The sequence below is a fragment of the Prionailurus viverrinus genome, chromosome D4 (assembly GCF_022837055.1).
Source record: "Prionailurus viverrinus isolate Anna chromosome D4, UM_Priviv_1.0, whole genome shotgun sequence".
NCBI lineage: Eukaryota > Metazoa > Chordata > Mammalia > Carnivora > Felidae > Prionailurus > Prionailurus viverrinus.
In genome coordinates, this window is record NC_062573.1 from 16,982,083 (window position 1) to 16,996,476 (window position 14,394).

Sequence of the window (14,394 nt, forward strand, 5' to 3'; positions counted from 1 at the left end):
CGCAGGAACTCCAGGAATTGAACTCTAAACATCGGGATTGAGCAGAGAAGGACCTGGAGTACGAGGCCTCCTTGGGCGCCCAGAAGGCTTCTGAGCAGCTGTGCTTGCCTTGTTCTGTCTCCCTGGCTCCTCCCTCCTCCCCTTAGCCCCCTGTCTTACCACCTTCCTCCTCTGTTCCTTCCTTCCCTCTTGGGGATCCCTTTTGACTTCCTCCCCAATCTTCCTCTCCCCCCTGACTCTTCCTTTTCCTCTCACCTTCCCCTCTCCCGCCTTCCCCTCCCCCACATCCCTCTTACCCTGCTTTTCCCCTTGCCTGAGCTTTACTCCTTCCCCACCTTCCACTTGGCCCTGCCTTCCCCTCCACTGTCCCTCATTTCCCTTACCTTTCCCTCCCTCTCATCTCCCCCTCCTCCCTTACCTTTCCACCTGCTCTCCTCACTACCCTCCCACCCTCCGCCTCTCCTTCTCTCCCCTCCCACGCCCCACCCACCACTGTTTGCTTTTCTCCCGGATCTGGATGAAGGGGTTGCCCTGCCCATGCCCTGCCCTGCCCCATTTGTGGTGGCTGGGGTCTTGCTTCATGGCTGAGGGCTCGGGGACTCAGACCCCGGGGAAAGGGCCCCGGCTCAGCATCCAGCTCCTGAGAGCCCAGTACGAAGGCTTGCGTCGGCAGCAGAGGGCCCAGGCCCACCTGGTGGTGCTCCCAAAAGGTAGGGCTGGGCAGGTGCTGGGGCAAACGTGGAGGGAGTGGGCCTGATGGGTGGCTGGGCTGCAGGCAGGGGAGGCAGGGGCTACGGGAGCCCTCCTGGTGGGGAAGAGCAGGGATGCCAGCAGAGGCAGAGCCAGAGCCGGGAGGCCGGTTCAGGGCAGCTCTGCTTGGCTCAGTTTTCCTGCCAACTGACCCAGCGGCCTCAGCCAGGCATCTGGCCGGCTGCCCGCTGTACCCGGCCTCTGCTCTTATGTTCTCACCTTGTAGGACTGTTCTGCCTGGTGGACGGGTGGGGGGAGGGTGGCGGTTGGTGCCCCTGCTGGGCCAGTGGGGAGACGGTAGCTCTTCCTGGCTGGGTCTCACGTCCTGCAAACCAGAGAAACTGGCTCTGGAGAGAGCAGACGTGGCATTCCCAGGAGGCCAGGCGCGGGCCAGAGGCAGCACAGGGCTTAGGGACTCAGGAGGCACCCTGGCTCATGGAGCTTGCTCATCATAGTCTCAAACAGCAGCCAAGGAAGCAGGAGATACAGAAGCCTCAAGGGGAAAAGTCTCTTCCCTCTGGGAACTCAGATTTTATTCCTGGAGAAAGTTTGCGGCACAAGGCTCAATCCCAGCCCTTCCCTCTAACAGAGGAGTGACTGGGACTGGGTCAAGGGAGGTGGAAAGGTTAATGCTGTTCCTGGCAGGGGGGGGGGGGGGGGTGCGGGTTCACCACTGAGCTGAAGGCACCCGTTTCTCCTTTGGGCTATTGCCAGCCAGTGGGTTCTGTCTGAACCGAAATGGCAGAGTCAAATAGCCCTCCATCTCTGCAGGGCATACACTGAAAGGTTCCTAAAGCCCTAGCCCATCCTCAAAGCCCTAGCCCATCCTAAAGCCCTAGCCCATCCTCAATAAATACACTGTGTTTATTCATTCAGTCATTCAGCAAACATTCATTAAATTCAACTACTAGCAAATGAAAGTACCATGCTTAACACACCCGTGATTCAGACTCACAACGAATCCCCATAACTGGCGTGTCCCAAAGATAACTTGAACTCGACCTGCCCCATTGAACTCACCGTCCCCTGCCCCAACCCCCCACTTTGGCTCTTTCTCCTAGGCTCTGTAACTCAGTGCCCTTCTCCCCTAGCGTCATGTGATCACTTAGGACTGGGTAGCTTAACCACAGATGGGCTGGCCAGGAACTGCTTTGTCAGGAAAGACTCCTGATTCCCAGGCCAGGTCAGCCACTCTGTGGGATCTGTTTTGCGGTCAGGATCCAGGTGTACCTCCCACTTTAGTCCTTTTCCTCGGTCTCTGTGGACCACAGGCTATGATGGACAGCTAAGGAGGCTCCTCTCCGCCACCAAGACCTGCCTGTTCACCTTAACATAGCGGAGAGGACACTAGTTCCTGGCTTCTCCCGTCACGTCCCCTCTCCTCTGTTCTCAAATAGGTACATAACATTTTGATTATTGGTGAAGGTTTTCGTGCTGAGAAAAACCGCACGGTCCTCAAATGGGAACAGATGTCCAGTCTCACCACTGTTGGCAGAGATGGCCACACCAGTCCTGTTTTCTTAGATTCCCAGAACTGGAGCTCAGGGCTTCCTGCTGCCTTGAGACCTCTGACACCAGCTCCCCGCCCCTGCAGAACACGTGCCCGAACACTCACTTTGTCCTGTACGGGGCCTCGTGCTGCGACACATGCCCGAATACTCAAGAGAGCTTCACGGACAATTCAGAGGGAACCCCGGGCTGGTCACAGACGTGCTGTCCTGGGAACGTGCCTTCCAGTCATCCCCACCACCTTCTCTGCCACCAAGGGTTGACAATAAACTATCACGTGCCACAAGGTGGTAAAAATACATCCCCAAGAAAGAAGAGGGACATCAGTCTGGATCCTCACCCCTGCAGCCAGTTCAGGGAAGCAGTGGGAGCTGCTGATGTGTTCTCAGAACTGTGTCTGTGGGAGGGGAGAAGGGGAAGGGCCAGTCATCCAAAAGGAGCATCCTCTACCTTGGGTGGGAAACCTGTTAGTTGAATCCCGGAACAGAAAACCCTGTAAGAGTAACCTTTTCCCCTGGCCGGTGCGTGTGAACCTGTACCTACCCTTCTGTCAGCTTGACATGCTAGTTCCCCAGCTCATCACAGTTAAGTCCTGGAATCTGTAATTAAACTCAGTTCTGCTTGAGATTTTTCTTCATAGCATTGGTTACCACCTGCGATTTTATTATAATATAGTCGCTTGCTAGAATGACTATAGAATATTTTCTGTATAAATTATTAAATTATATAATATGATATCTGTATAGAATATATAACATATTCTACCCCACTAGAACCCATCCATGAGGATGCGGATTTTGTCTCAATGTTTACTGCTGTATTCTCAGAACCTAGGATAAATAGTCCCTGGCATATAACGAGTGCGCGATAAATATTTGTGGAATGAATGAATAATTGTGCCTGAGTGTGTGTTAGAGAGCTTGTGTGGGTGTGAATGTGTGGGCATGGGAGGGAATGCACATGTGTGAACATACGTAAGTGGGGTCATGTGGAACCCACGTATGTGTGTGTATCCACATGCAATGTACTGGCCGCCTGGCTTCCTTGACGTTTTGGGATCATATTCCTTCAGCTTGAAAGCTCTGAGACCCCTCAAAGGAGAGCTGCCCATGTACATTCTGGTGGTGACCCTGCTTGTGCCTTGCTTTGTCAGGAGGGTATGCGTCTGCTCCTGCAGAGTCCATGGTCAGTGCTGTTTGGATTAACAAGGAGAGAAGGTGTTCCCTGTCCCTGGAGGAGGCAGATCCTGAACCAGAGGTGATGCTGGAAGAGACTGACAGAGGCTGTCTTCAGGTCCCCGAATCTCCATGGCACAAGCACCTAGAGATGCACCGCTGGGTCCAGACCTTCCATCAGGAAACCAGTCTTCAAGTGAAACACAAGGGCAAGCTCGTGGGGTCCGAGCAAAGGCTCCCTCAGGAAGGAGACCCGGGCTCGTTTGAAAACAATCAGATGACTCAGCAAGGGACCAGCATTCTAGAAACAGCCCGGCATGAATGTCAGGAGGACAATGTCCAAACAAACGCAGCGGGATCTGGCTTAAATATCGGCATTCAGTGCCCTCCTTCCATAAAGAACCCACACAGGTCTGAAAAACCAGCTCACTATCCATTTCCCCAGAGGAAAACTCCCAGGATCTCTCAAGCTGCCAGGAACCTGGGCTTATATGGCCCAGCCTGAGGCTTTCTACTCAGCCAAATGTCTCAACTTTGAAACTATCGGTGACCTCAGCAAAGAACACGGGAGGCAGAGTCACAGCTAGGGCCTCTAGCTATGCACAAGAGCTAGACTAACTCAGTTGCAGGGATTCTGAACTTCATGGTGGACACACAGTCTTGCCCTTCAAAAAAGAAGAGATTGCCTAGACCAGATTGCACACAGTCCAGGATGAAAGAGAGTTGTCTAATCGATGCGATGTGGCCTTATTCTGCTTATATACAAAGACCTTGCTATGGAGCCCTAGATGCCCATTCTTTGGGGAGACCCAGTAAGACACCTTCTCTGTCCCTAGAAAAGGGAATTTGCAAACATAACACAGGCGCCCTAGCCAATGGAATGCCTTAGCAGTGCCCTGGAGTCAATGGGCGTGGGCAGTCTTGTTTTCAGTATCTTCTGATGATTTCTCACATGATCTGGAGAAGATGAGCACTGAGAATTGCCTTTTTCTGGTTACTGTGCTGGAGGCCAGCTCACTTAGAAGTCACTGCATTCATTGGGAGTGACCACACCATTTCAGCTAAGACTCCCAAAATATGGTCACTGTGGGTTAAACAAACAAACAAACCAACTTGCTGTTTTGTGTGTTAAGGGTGTTTAGGCCATCTCTCACCTCTCACTGAGACTGCACATTCCAGACCAACCATTGGTTTATTTCCTTGCCTCTCTCCCTCTATTCTTTCCTCCCTCCCTCCCTTTCCTTACCTTTCTTTTCCTCTCTTCCTTCCTTCTATCCTTCCTCCCTTCCTTCCTTTCTTCCCATTTGTCTTCTCATCCTCCCCCCCCCCACTCTCTGTCTCCTAATTAAGTTCTTATTAAACACTGCCAGTGATTGAAAATATATAGTAGTTGGAGCCTGAGCAGGAGACAAAGAAATGCTCCCATTGGAAAATATGTAGTCCCCACAAACTCCTTCCTCTTCAGCCGAATTTGAAGAACTCAGATCCTCCCTGGGATATTTTAAACTCAAGAAAAAGTGAATCAGGTGTTACTTGAGTAATGAGAAGAAAGTCAGTCTTTCTTGGTTAATGTTTAACTTTAGGAATGATATTTAAACACATCAAAGGTGCCTTTCCCTCATATCAGATAATGGCTCTGTGAAGTTTCATTTGTATTTTCCTCTTTTTCCCCAATGGCGATCCCGTCTTGTCCATCTTCATCCAGAGCTGTGTCATTACCTGTCAAAGATACATATGTGCCTGCTCATTGGATCACCCAGAAATTCACTGCAGTTTGGGGGTTTGTTGCATTTTTTTGTGAATAGTTCTTAAGAGCCACGGTTAATTTTTTTTTTTTTAGTCTAATGGAAAATAAGGGAATTTTCTGAAAAAACTTTGTCCTCCACTTTTGTTGTAAAAAGGATTCCCAGGGGCTACTGGGTGGCTCATTCAATTAAGCGTCCAATTCTTGATTTGGGCTCAGGTCATGATCTCACTGCTTATGAGATTGAGCCCTGTGTGGGGCTCCATGCTGGGAGTGGAACTTGCTTAAGCGTCTCTCTCTCCCCCCCTCCCTTTCCCTCTGCCTCTCCCCTGCTTGTGGCTTTCTATAAATGAATGAATGAATGAGGATTCCCATAAGTAACCCCTCTTTCTACAATGTATCAGTCAGACAGGCTATGTTTTGCTGCGGAAACAAACCTTCAAATCTTACAGCAGAATTTTTTTTTTCACTCATGAAAAGTCCATGTGGATTTGGGCAAACTTCCCAGGGCAGCTCTCGTGCATATATGGCCGAGAGTTCAGGCTGCTTCAGCATCATGGCACCTACAATATCAATACTGGGTTCCCTCATCACTGTAGCTGGAGAAGAAAGCCAGGTACACAGTCATGTACTGGCTTTCAAGTCACTTTTGCTTACGTTTCGTTGTCCAAAGCAAGTGTCATAGTCCTATCTTCACTTCAAGGGTATGCAGTCATCCCAGGTGCCTGGAAGGAGAGAAGAAATGGAAAGCATGGATGAACAGCACTAATGGCTAACACAGGTAGATAGGGGCCAATTATAGCACATTATTAGATTTCATTCTGCATACAATAAGTAGTCATTAAGAGATGTACGTATGAGACTAAAATGATTTAATCTGCAGTTTAACCAGATTACTTGGGTTGTTCCACGGAGAATGAGTTGAGGGTCCCATTAAAAGGCAATGGCCAGAAACGGCCAGGACAAGTTCGGTGGGAGAGATGCTATCAGCTCAAGCAAGAGTGGGAGCTGAAGAGACGGGGAAGAAGTGGATACATCTGACGTATATTTTGGAGATAAAGTCATTAGGATTTACTGAAGGAAGATTACAACAAGGGGTGCTGAGTTGGGGATGTTCGTGAGGCATACAAATGAAGATATCAAATAGGCCGGTGGATAATTGAGACCAAAGTTCTGGACTGGACATGAATTTAAGGGGCATTAGTATGTGGAGGCACTGAAAAAATGAGCAAAGGTGAGCTCACCTATGCAGAGTGTCGAGAGAAGACAGGGTCCAGAATTAAGTCCTGAAAATGCACAGTTTACTTGGTTGAAAAATCTCTAAGGATTTTTCCAATCCTTCCTTAGAAGAGATGGGACAGAGGGAGGAGGGGGCAGTTGAAGGACACTGTAGAGCAGGATCCTGACTGGGGACAGAAGGAGAGCCAGGGTGGTGGGGAGTCACAGACCTTCAGAGGCTGGACGTGGCACAGGTCACCCTCCTGACTGCAAACCTTCCACAAATCCCCATTTTCTAGATCCACATTCCTCAGTCTGGAGCTGCTTTTCCCTGAGCATGGGTTAGAAGGCCAGAGTCCAAGAGGCGATGCCTGAGTGGGAAACCTTTTCAGCCAAGAACAGGCCAGGTCAGTGTCCACAAGTTCAGGTCTGAGCCGACTGCCTGCCGCCAAGGCTGATCGGACAGAGCACCCTTGTCCCCGAGGCCTGGCCTTCCCTGGGCCCGAGTTGTTCTCGTGCTGAGGATCTAGTGTTCCCCTGGAAGAGCTTGAAGGAAGAGAGGGAAAGGGCAGGGCCGGTTTGGGATCCTTCCTCTTCCCACAAGGCCGCTTCTGCCAAGAGCATTAGACCAGAACCATCCCTCTGTTGCTCGGTCACACTCACACTTCCACCAGCCCATGGGCTGGCACACCTGCTCGGCTAGTCTGGGCCATCATACCAGCCACAACCGATTTTCTCTCTCCCGTGCTGGGCAGGACTGGAGCTAACCTCTTCCCCCACTCTCCGCAGTGCTAGCAGAGGAAGGCTCTCATGAACTAGGGACCACCCAGCTCCCAACAGACGGCCCTGCATCAGGCCTCCCAGCCTTCCCACCACAGTGAGGACCCCTCCCCTCCCCAGCCCAGCCCAGCCTGCCACCACGTGGCTGCTGGTGATGGCCTTCAGTCCTCGGGCTCCAGTCTCAGCACTGCCATTAGGAGACATGACCTTGGCTGGGTTCCCGAACTCTCTGAGCCACACGAGTCCCAGTTACAACATGAGGCCACAATAGCCCCTGTGGGCAAGAGCAGGGACAGGAAGAGGCCTTGGCATTAGCTGGCAATTCCGCCATCCCCACTAGGGGCACATCCCCACATCCCCACTAGGGGCAGCCTCCCTGCATGCCACCTCAGCCAGGATTCCCTAACTTTCCATCCCAGTTCTTGCCTCTGGCTCAAGTCAGATCCCACAGACCTCCCTCCCCACCCCAGCACAGCCTGGAAGCAAATACCTTTAAGGCCAGCGGATTGGGGTGGGGGGTGGGGGAGGAGGAGCATGGTCCCCTTGTCACACAGCCCTCCCCCATTCAGAGGGTACAGCCTTTTGGCACCAGGGTGGAAGGCAGAGAGAGAGCACAGATGGCTCTTTATGTGATAGGTTGTGGTGTCTTTTGAGTCTCTCTTCCCTTGGTTGTCTACACTGACCTAGCTCATGGTCTGTGGGCTTCGTGTGGACAGGTGGTGGCCCCCACAGGCTCGTGCAGACAAGGAGCTCCATCCCCTAGCTCCAGCCCTCCCACCCGCTATGCATCAGAGGTCTACCTCTCTTGACTGGGCGCCTGGGTCTCATCTACTCTCTGCTGGCCCAGCTGGGGCCTGTGCACACGGACAGGAGCCATTTCTGCACCTACTTGTTGCCATCACCTTTGCTAGAGAAGGTGGTCTAACTTAAGCAAACCAACTCCAAGCCTGTAACGCCTCTAGGTTACAAAATTGAAACCTAAGGACAACCAGTCGCAAACAGCCAACTAGGCGTTGGGCTATAGCCAATCAATCATTCCTTACTCTGCTTCCCTGGCTGCTGTATCCAAATCTCTCCCTGAGCTTCTGGTTGTGGAGCACCCCTCACCACTTTCAGTTGGGGGCTGCCTGAGCAGAATAGATTTTTGCTCAAATAAACTCTTTGAGTGTTTACCATGCCTCAGTTTATCTTTTAACACTATGTGAAACTGCTCCTGTCTGATCCCTTCCCTTCGTTTATTTCTACATCATCATAGCTAGGAAATCCTCTTGAAACGTTTTTGTCTCACTACTGGTGGTGAGATTGGTGCTCCTGTCTGGAGGCCAGAGAGAACCCTATGACTTTCTAAATACTGCTTCTTAAAAGCTAACCCTTCCCCAGCTGCTGATGCACTGGGTATCCCTACTTTGCACTAATATTCCTTTAGGTCACTTCCTTGCTGTTTAGAAAGACCCACCTGACCCACCGTCAACATTTTCTGTCTGCACATAAATTCCTGAAGCTTTTTTTTTTTTAATTCCTGCTGCAATTATGTTTCGTCCACAGCTAATGAACGATTCGCTTCCTGGAAACAGTATTCAAGTGACTAAACTTTTCATTTTCATTTTATTTCTTGGCTCTGGGCTCATGGCAGTTCCGTGAAGCTTTCCCCCTTCACTGCCACCCAGAAAGACAATACAACCACAATTACGAACGCTTTTATCTCCCTTCCTGTTGTCTGTTCATTGATGAATCTACCACCTGGCTGAGGTTTTTTTTTGTTGTTGTTTTCTTTTTGGTTTATTTTGTTTTGCTTTGCTTTGTTTTTATTTTTCCAGCTACTTTAATTATAAAAGTCTTTTATGTTCTCCAAAAAGAAAAAGAAAAAAAAACCCAGAAGGCAGCAGTCTAGTACAAAAATATACAATTGGAAGACATTACCACCAACTAGATCTGACAATAACTCACACTGAAGACGCTGAAAATAAAAGCAAATTAAAACAAAGCACTAAGCCAGGGGTCTTATTTAATCAGGGATGTTCACCACCTAGAACTCTTCCAAATAATACAGTGCTTGGTTACTCTAAAAAACAGAACCAATGAGCCTGGAATCAGGCTGTGCATATTTTGAAAAACTATGATCAACACCATTCCTGATAAAGAAGCACTGTATTAATATGAACCATATTAGCTCTAAACCAGGACTTCTCATCCAGATATACCTAACCCTTCCCCAGCCTGGCTGTTCTTATCCACCCCCGAATTCCCCAAGCTCAGGATCACAACCAAGGCTTGGCAGCATGCCAGCCTCTCAGCCTTGGCCAAGAAATGGAAGAAGGAGGGGAACGGTGGTGGTAAACACCTCGTCCTCTGCCAACCCACACTCCCCACGTGTTATTAAGGAACGCCTGATCTGGCCCTCAGGATCAGTAGGAGATCTAGGTCAGCGAATACCGTCCCGATGCAGGAGCAGCTCTGCTCACAAGAAACGCAGAGCTCTCCTGGTGGGAGGGACTGGAGACAGCTTGTCCAGACTCCTGCCCCAGCCATGGGTCTCCACCCCCTGCCAGTCTCAGATTCCACTTGCCAGATTCTCCCCCAACACCAGACACTCGCTTTCCTTTTAAGGTTCTGCCCACGGCACATGTGGCTACATTCACAACCTGAGGACTAGGGGCGATCGTCTCCCAAAACCCAAGCTCCTCTCTGCTGAGCTCTACCATGTGCTGACAAAATCAATGGGAAGACCCCTGACCAGCCACGGACCACCGCCAGTCTCCAAAGTGTGTGTGTGTGTGTGTGTGTGTGTGTGTGTGTGTGTGTGCAAAGGAGACTCAGAACAAGCGCTCACTGTGGCCAGACCCTGGTGGTGTGGCCCAAACATGAGCTGTGGGCCCCCCGTTGCCCCTCGAGCCTTAGGCGCACAGCTGGGTCGGCCCTGTCCATAGGCATTGGCCTAAGACAGTGCTTCCCAACCCTGACTGCACAAGAGAATCATCATGGAACTTGGACAATATCTAACTAAATTACAATCTCTGGACTAGGGCCAGAGCATTGATATTCTATATTTTTCTTTTTGATCAAGGCATAAAACAGGTCAGGTGTGGCAAGTGTGTGTGTGTGTGTGTGTGTGTGTGTGTGTGTGTGTGTGTGTTTAAGTAGGCTTCATGTGCAGTACGGAACCCAGTGCAGGGCCTGAACTCATGACCCTGAGATCAAGACCTGAGCTGAGATTAAAAGTTGGATGCTTAACCAACTGAGCCACTCAGGCACCCCTCTTCAGAGTATATCTTAAAGACTTATTTGTGTGTGTGTGTATATATATATATATATATATATATATATACTTATTTTCATAGATACACCCACACACACACAGCATTGATCAAGATAAAAATTGCCAACATTCTAGAAAGTTCCCTTCAGCCTCTTCCCAGTAACCAGCCACAGTTTCCCAATGTCCTATTTTCATTTTTTGCCATCGTGAATAAAGCTAGTATTGCTCTTTGGACGTGTCCTTTGGTGGCATTTGCTTTCACTTCTCTTTGTTAAATTCTCACTGCCCTCTTTTTTTTGTTGTTGTTTACAGATGCCTGTCTAGGCCACCTGGGTTTGAGCAGAGGCAATTTTTGGTAGCTCCCCTCAGTTATTCTAACGTTTTCAGCCTGCAGACCCACTACCTTAGGACCACGTGGATTGCAAGCTGGAGGCTCAAACAAAATTACTCAAGGGACAGAGGCTTCCCTCTCTTCTTCATGTCCCCTCTCCTTTGGGTCCTATGCTTCTTCTGCTTGACTTTCTAAAGAGGGGGAGCAGGGATGGGGACCCACCCTGCGGGGGAGACAGCCCATGCACATTGTATCACACCAGCTTTGGGGATGGGAAAATCCCACCCCCAGGTCTGGGGCTCTCTGAAAAAGAGAGTCGACCAGAAGGGTCATTGATCCTCCTGCCAACATGCAGGCCAACTGTATTCCTTCTGGGGTAGAGTTAGGTGGAGACAAAGCCTTGGACTTCCTCTAGGGCCCACCTGTGTGCCCTTCACCCCCCGTGGAAGCCCAGGCACATGGGTCACTTCTTGCTGGAGGGTTCTGTAATTGCAGGATTCTTGTTGAGATGAACTCAATGATTTCAGTGAGCAACACTTCAGGGCAAGGGCCCAGAGCAGTCTGGGTAAGAAGCTCCCGAACACAGTCTCTGTGGTATTTATCCAGCGGACGAGGAGGGTGGGCAAAGAGTTATTTTCAGAGGGTTATAGAGACACTTTAGAAATTTCAGAGTGATTGACTTTGTAGCGATTGGGGTCACCAGTGGTACCCCGGCCGATCACCTAGCTCCGTGGTTCTGCAGACCAGCAGCAATTGCTTTGCTGGGCATAGGTCAGAAATGAGAATTATCTGCCCCGTCCAGACCTGCTGACTCAGAAACTCTGGGGGAGAGGCCCAGGAAGGTGGTTTAGAACGTCCTTCCGGTGACTCTGAGGCAGGCTCACGTGTCACGATACAGGCTGTTCCCCGCCTTCGCGTGTGATCGGTACGCACGGGTCACATTTGGTGGATTTCCTCTTATAGATTTCTTTAAGCAAAAAAAGATCCCTTTAGTGTTCCGAGCACTTGCACAGAAACGAGGAGCATTGCTTCCTGGCTTTGGAGAGACCACTGTGACAAGTTCGCTTACTGACTTTCGGCCCCGGTTTCCTACTCTGGTCTAAAGAAGGGCAGTCCTGGTAGCCTCTGCTGAAGAGAGAAAGGAGGTGACAGGGAAGAAAAGTCACCCCTGCAAGCCCTGTAGGAAGGGCACAGAGCCCCCGGCCCTTTGTCCCAATAAGCCCCTTGCTCGCCCGTGGCGTGGAGAGAAGAAGCCCAGTGTGCTTGCTTGCTGAGCTCAGGCTCCCGGGTTGTGACTGGCAAGTGAACAGTCTAGTTGCAGAGAGAGAACAAATCTCTTCCGGGTACTGAGCTGTTCCCGCGTATCAGACTCTGGGCTGCGACAAGAGAGGTGGATGCACAGGAATGTCACATGCTCTGTTCTTCAGGACGTAAGCAAAGCTTCTGCACATAGAACAGGCATAACACATATGGCAGATAATCCTAAACCCAAATCATAAACCACAAGTGGTAATACACTAAGAAGTCGAGTCGGAGGAAGGGGAAGGCTAAGTAAGAAATTCACTTAAAAGATTTTTTTTTTCTTTAGGTTTATTTATTTTTGAGAGAGAGAGAGAGAAACAGAGCATGAGCAGGGGAGGGGAAGAGAGAGAGGGAGACACAGAATCTGAAGCAGGCTCCAGGCCCTGAGCTGTCAGCACGGAGTCTGATGTGGGGCTCGAACTCGTGAACCACGAGATCATGACCTGAGCCGAAGTCGGAGGCTTAACTGACTGAGCCACCCGGGCGCCCCAGAAATTCACTTTTTTTTTTTTCAACGTTTATTTATTTTGGGGACAGAGAGAGACAGAGCATGAACGGGGGAGGGGCAGAGAGAGAGGGAGACACAGAATCAGAAACAGGCTCCAGGCTCTGAGCCATCAGCCCAGAGCCCGACGCGGGGCTTGAACTCGCGGACCGCGAGATCGTGACCTGGCTGAAGTCGGATGCTTAACCGACTGCGCCACCCAGGCGCCCCCAGAAATTCACTTTTTAAGCAACATTCTATTCAGTGAATCTCAAGAACTTTGGCCATCCCAATTTTTTTTTAAATGTTTATTTTTGAGAGCGAGAGTGAGAGAGTGAGGGACCATGAGCAGGGGAAGGGCAGAGAGCCAGCGGGACAGAGGATCTGAAGCAGGCTCTGCCGATAGCACAGAGTCCGACACGGGGCTCGAACTCACGGACTGCGAGATCAGACCTGAGCCGAAGTCAGACGCTTAACTGACTGAGCCACCCAGGCGCCCCCATCCCAATTCTACCCCAGCAAGCTTATATTATGGTTAGCAATGACCAGAAGCCCAAAGAATTAAAATGCCAACAGCAAATCTTACCTGACAGCTCTGGTCTATACTGCATTTTATTATGTTATTTTGTTTTATTAAAAACAAAATCCATGGTCATGGATGAAATTCATGGCTGGGCCAGTCACTTTTCTGACCACTCACAGAATCGGGAAGTGCTCTGGCCACAAAGTCGCAAAACACAGTTTCAGTACAGAACTTAAGGCATCCTATCAGTGTCATTTTTAACAAGTAAAAGATCTCTGATTTCATTGAAAGGTAAAACTTCTTCCCCACAGCTCGGGGTTAGAGGTCCGCAGTGGAAGGGTGGGAAGCCTGGTTAGTGCTCACCTACCTGGAGCTTCTAGTTTTTGTCCTAAACGATGTAGAGAGGTTCCTGTCCTCTCCAGGGCTGGGAGTCGGTAGTGGCTGGGAGGGAGGGAGGTGAGGTAAGACCTTACTTGATTAATACCACCATGAAAGGGCAGGGAAAGAATTAAAGCCAACACTTTCTCTGTCTTGGTTTTTGAGACCCACCGTCTCATCCCTGGGATCTTCCTTTGACTAGAGAGGATGTACCCCTGCTCCAGCTGGCTGCCCGTAACTCGTCTGCAGCTCTTCTGCGCGCAGGAGTGAAGCCCAGCTTCATTCTGCTGTTGTTCCTGCCCTTCTCTGGGCAGCCCCGGTGTGCAGGACCTAAGGACACCTCACGTCTCTTGGACGAGAGGCCCATCTCTGCTCCGGTGGACACCCACACCATGCTTTGTGCCCGCAAATTCTAGAGAGGAGGCCTAATGTGCACAGCCAGCTCTCTTGGCTGTTGTTACGAAGCCGGCAGCTACCTCCTTCCCAATCCCCAGAGAGCATATAACAAGCTTCTTGATGGCTCCTTAATACCTTCTCTCTCGGCTAGAGGCCAGGCAGCCACCCCAGCCCCCTCTGTGTGGATGGGACTCTGAGCTCACTGAACTTTGTCTCCAGCAACCCTCTGCTAATCCCCAACTCCTGACAGGTGCAATGGAAAGTTATGTGTGGAGTTAAACAGCATTACCAAATGATTCCACAATCCCACTCGTAGGTATGTGCCCCCAAAGAACTGAAAGTGTATGTGCGTGTTCACGGCAGCGTTACTCACAATAGCCAAAAGGTGAAAACAGCTCAAGTGGTTATCAATGTGTGGATGGATAGATAGTTGTAGTCTATCCAGGGCACCTGGGTGGCTCAGTCGGTTGAGGGACCAACTCTTGATTTCAGCTCAGGTCATGATCCCAGGGCTGTGGGATCGAACCCCGTGTTGGGCTTCATGCTGA

General features: G+C 50.4%; 1 protein-coding gene across 1 annotated transcript; it reads left to right on the forward strand.

Moving 5' to 3' along the window:
* The first annotated feature begins 226 nt into the window (after positions 1-226).
* Positions 227-5,399, forward strand: CD4H9orf152 (chromosome D4 C9orf152 homolog). The gene is made up of 2 exons (XM_047831477.1): positions 227-710; positions 3,413-5,399. Exons 1-2 carry the CDS (start codon positions 518-520, stop codon positions 3,937-3,939), a joined length of 720 nt encoding a protein of 239 aa, XP_047687433.1. The 5' UTR covers positions 227-517; the 3' UTR covers positions 3,940-5,399.
* Positions 5,400-14,394: the final 8,995 nt, after the last annotated feature.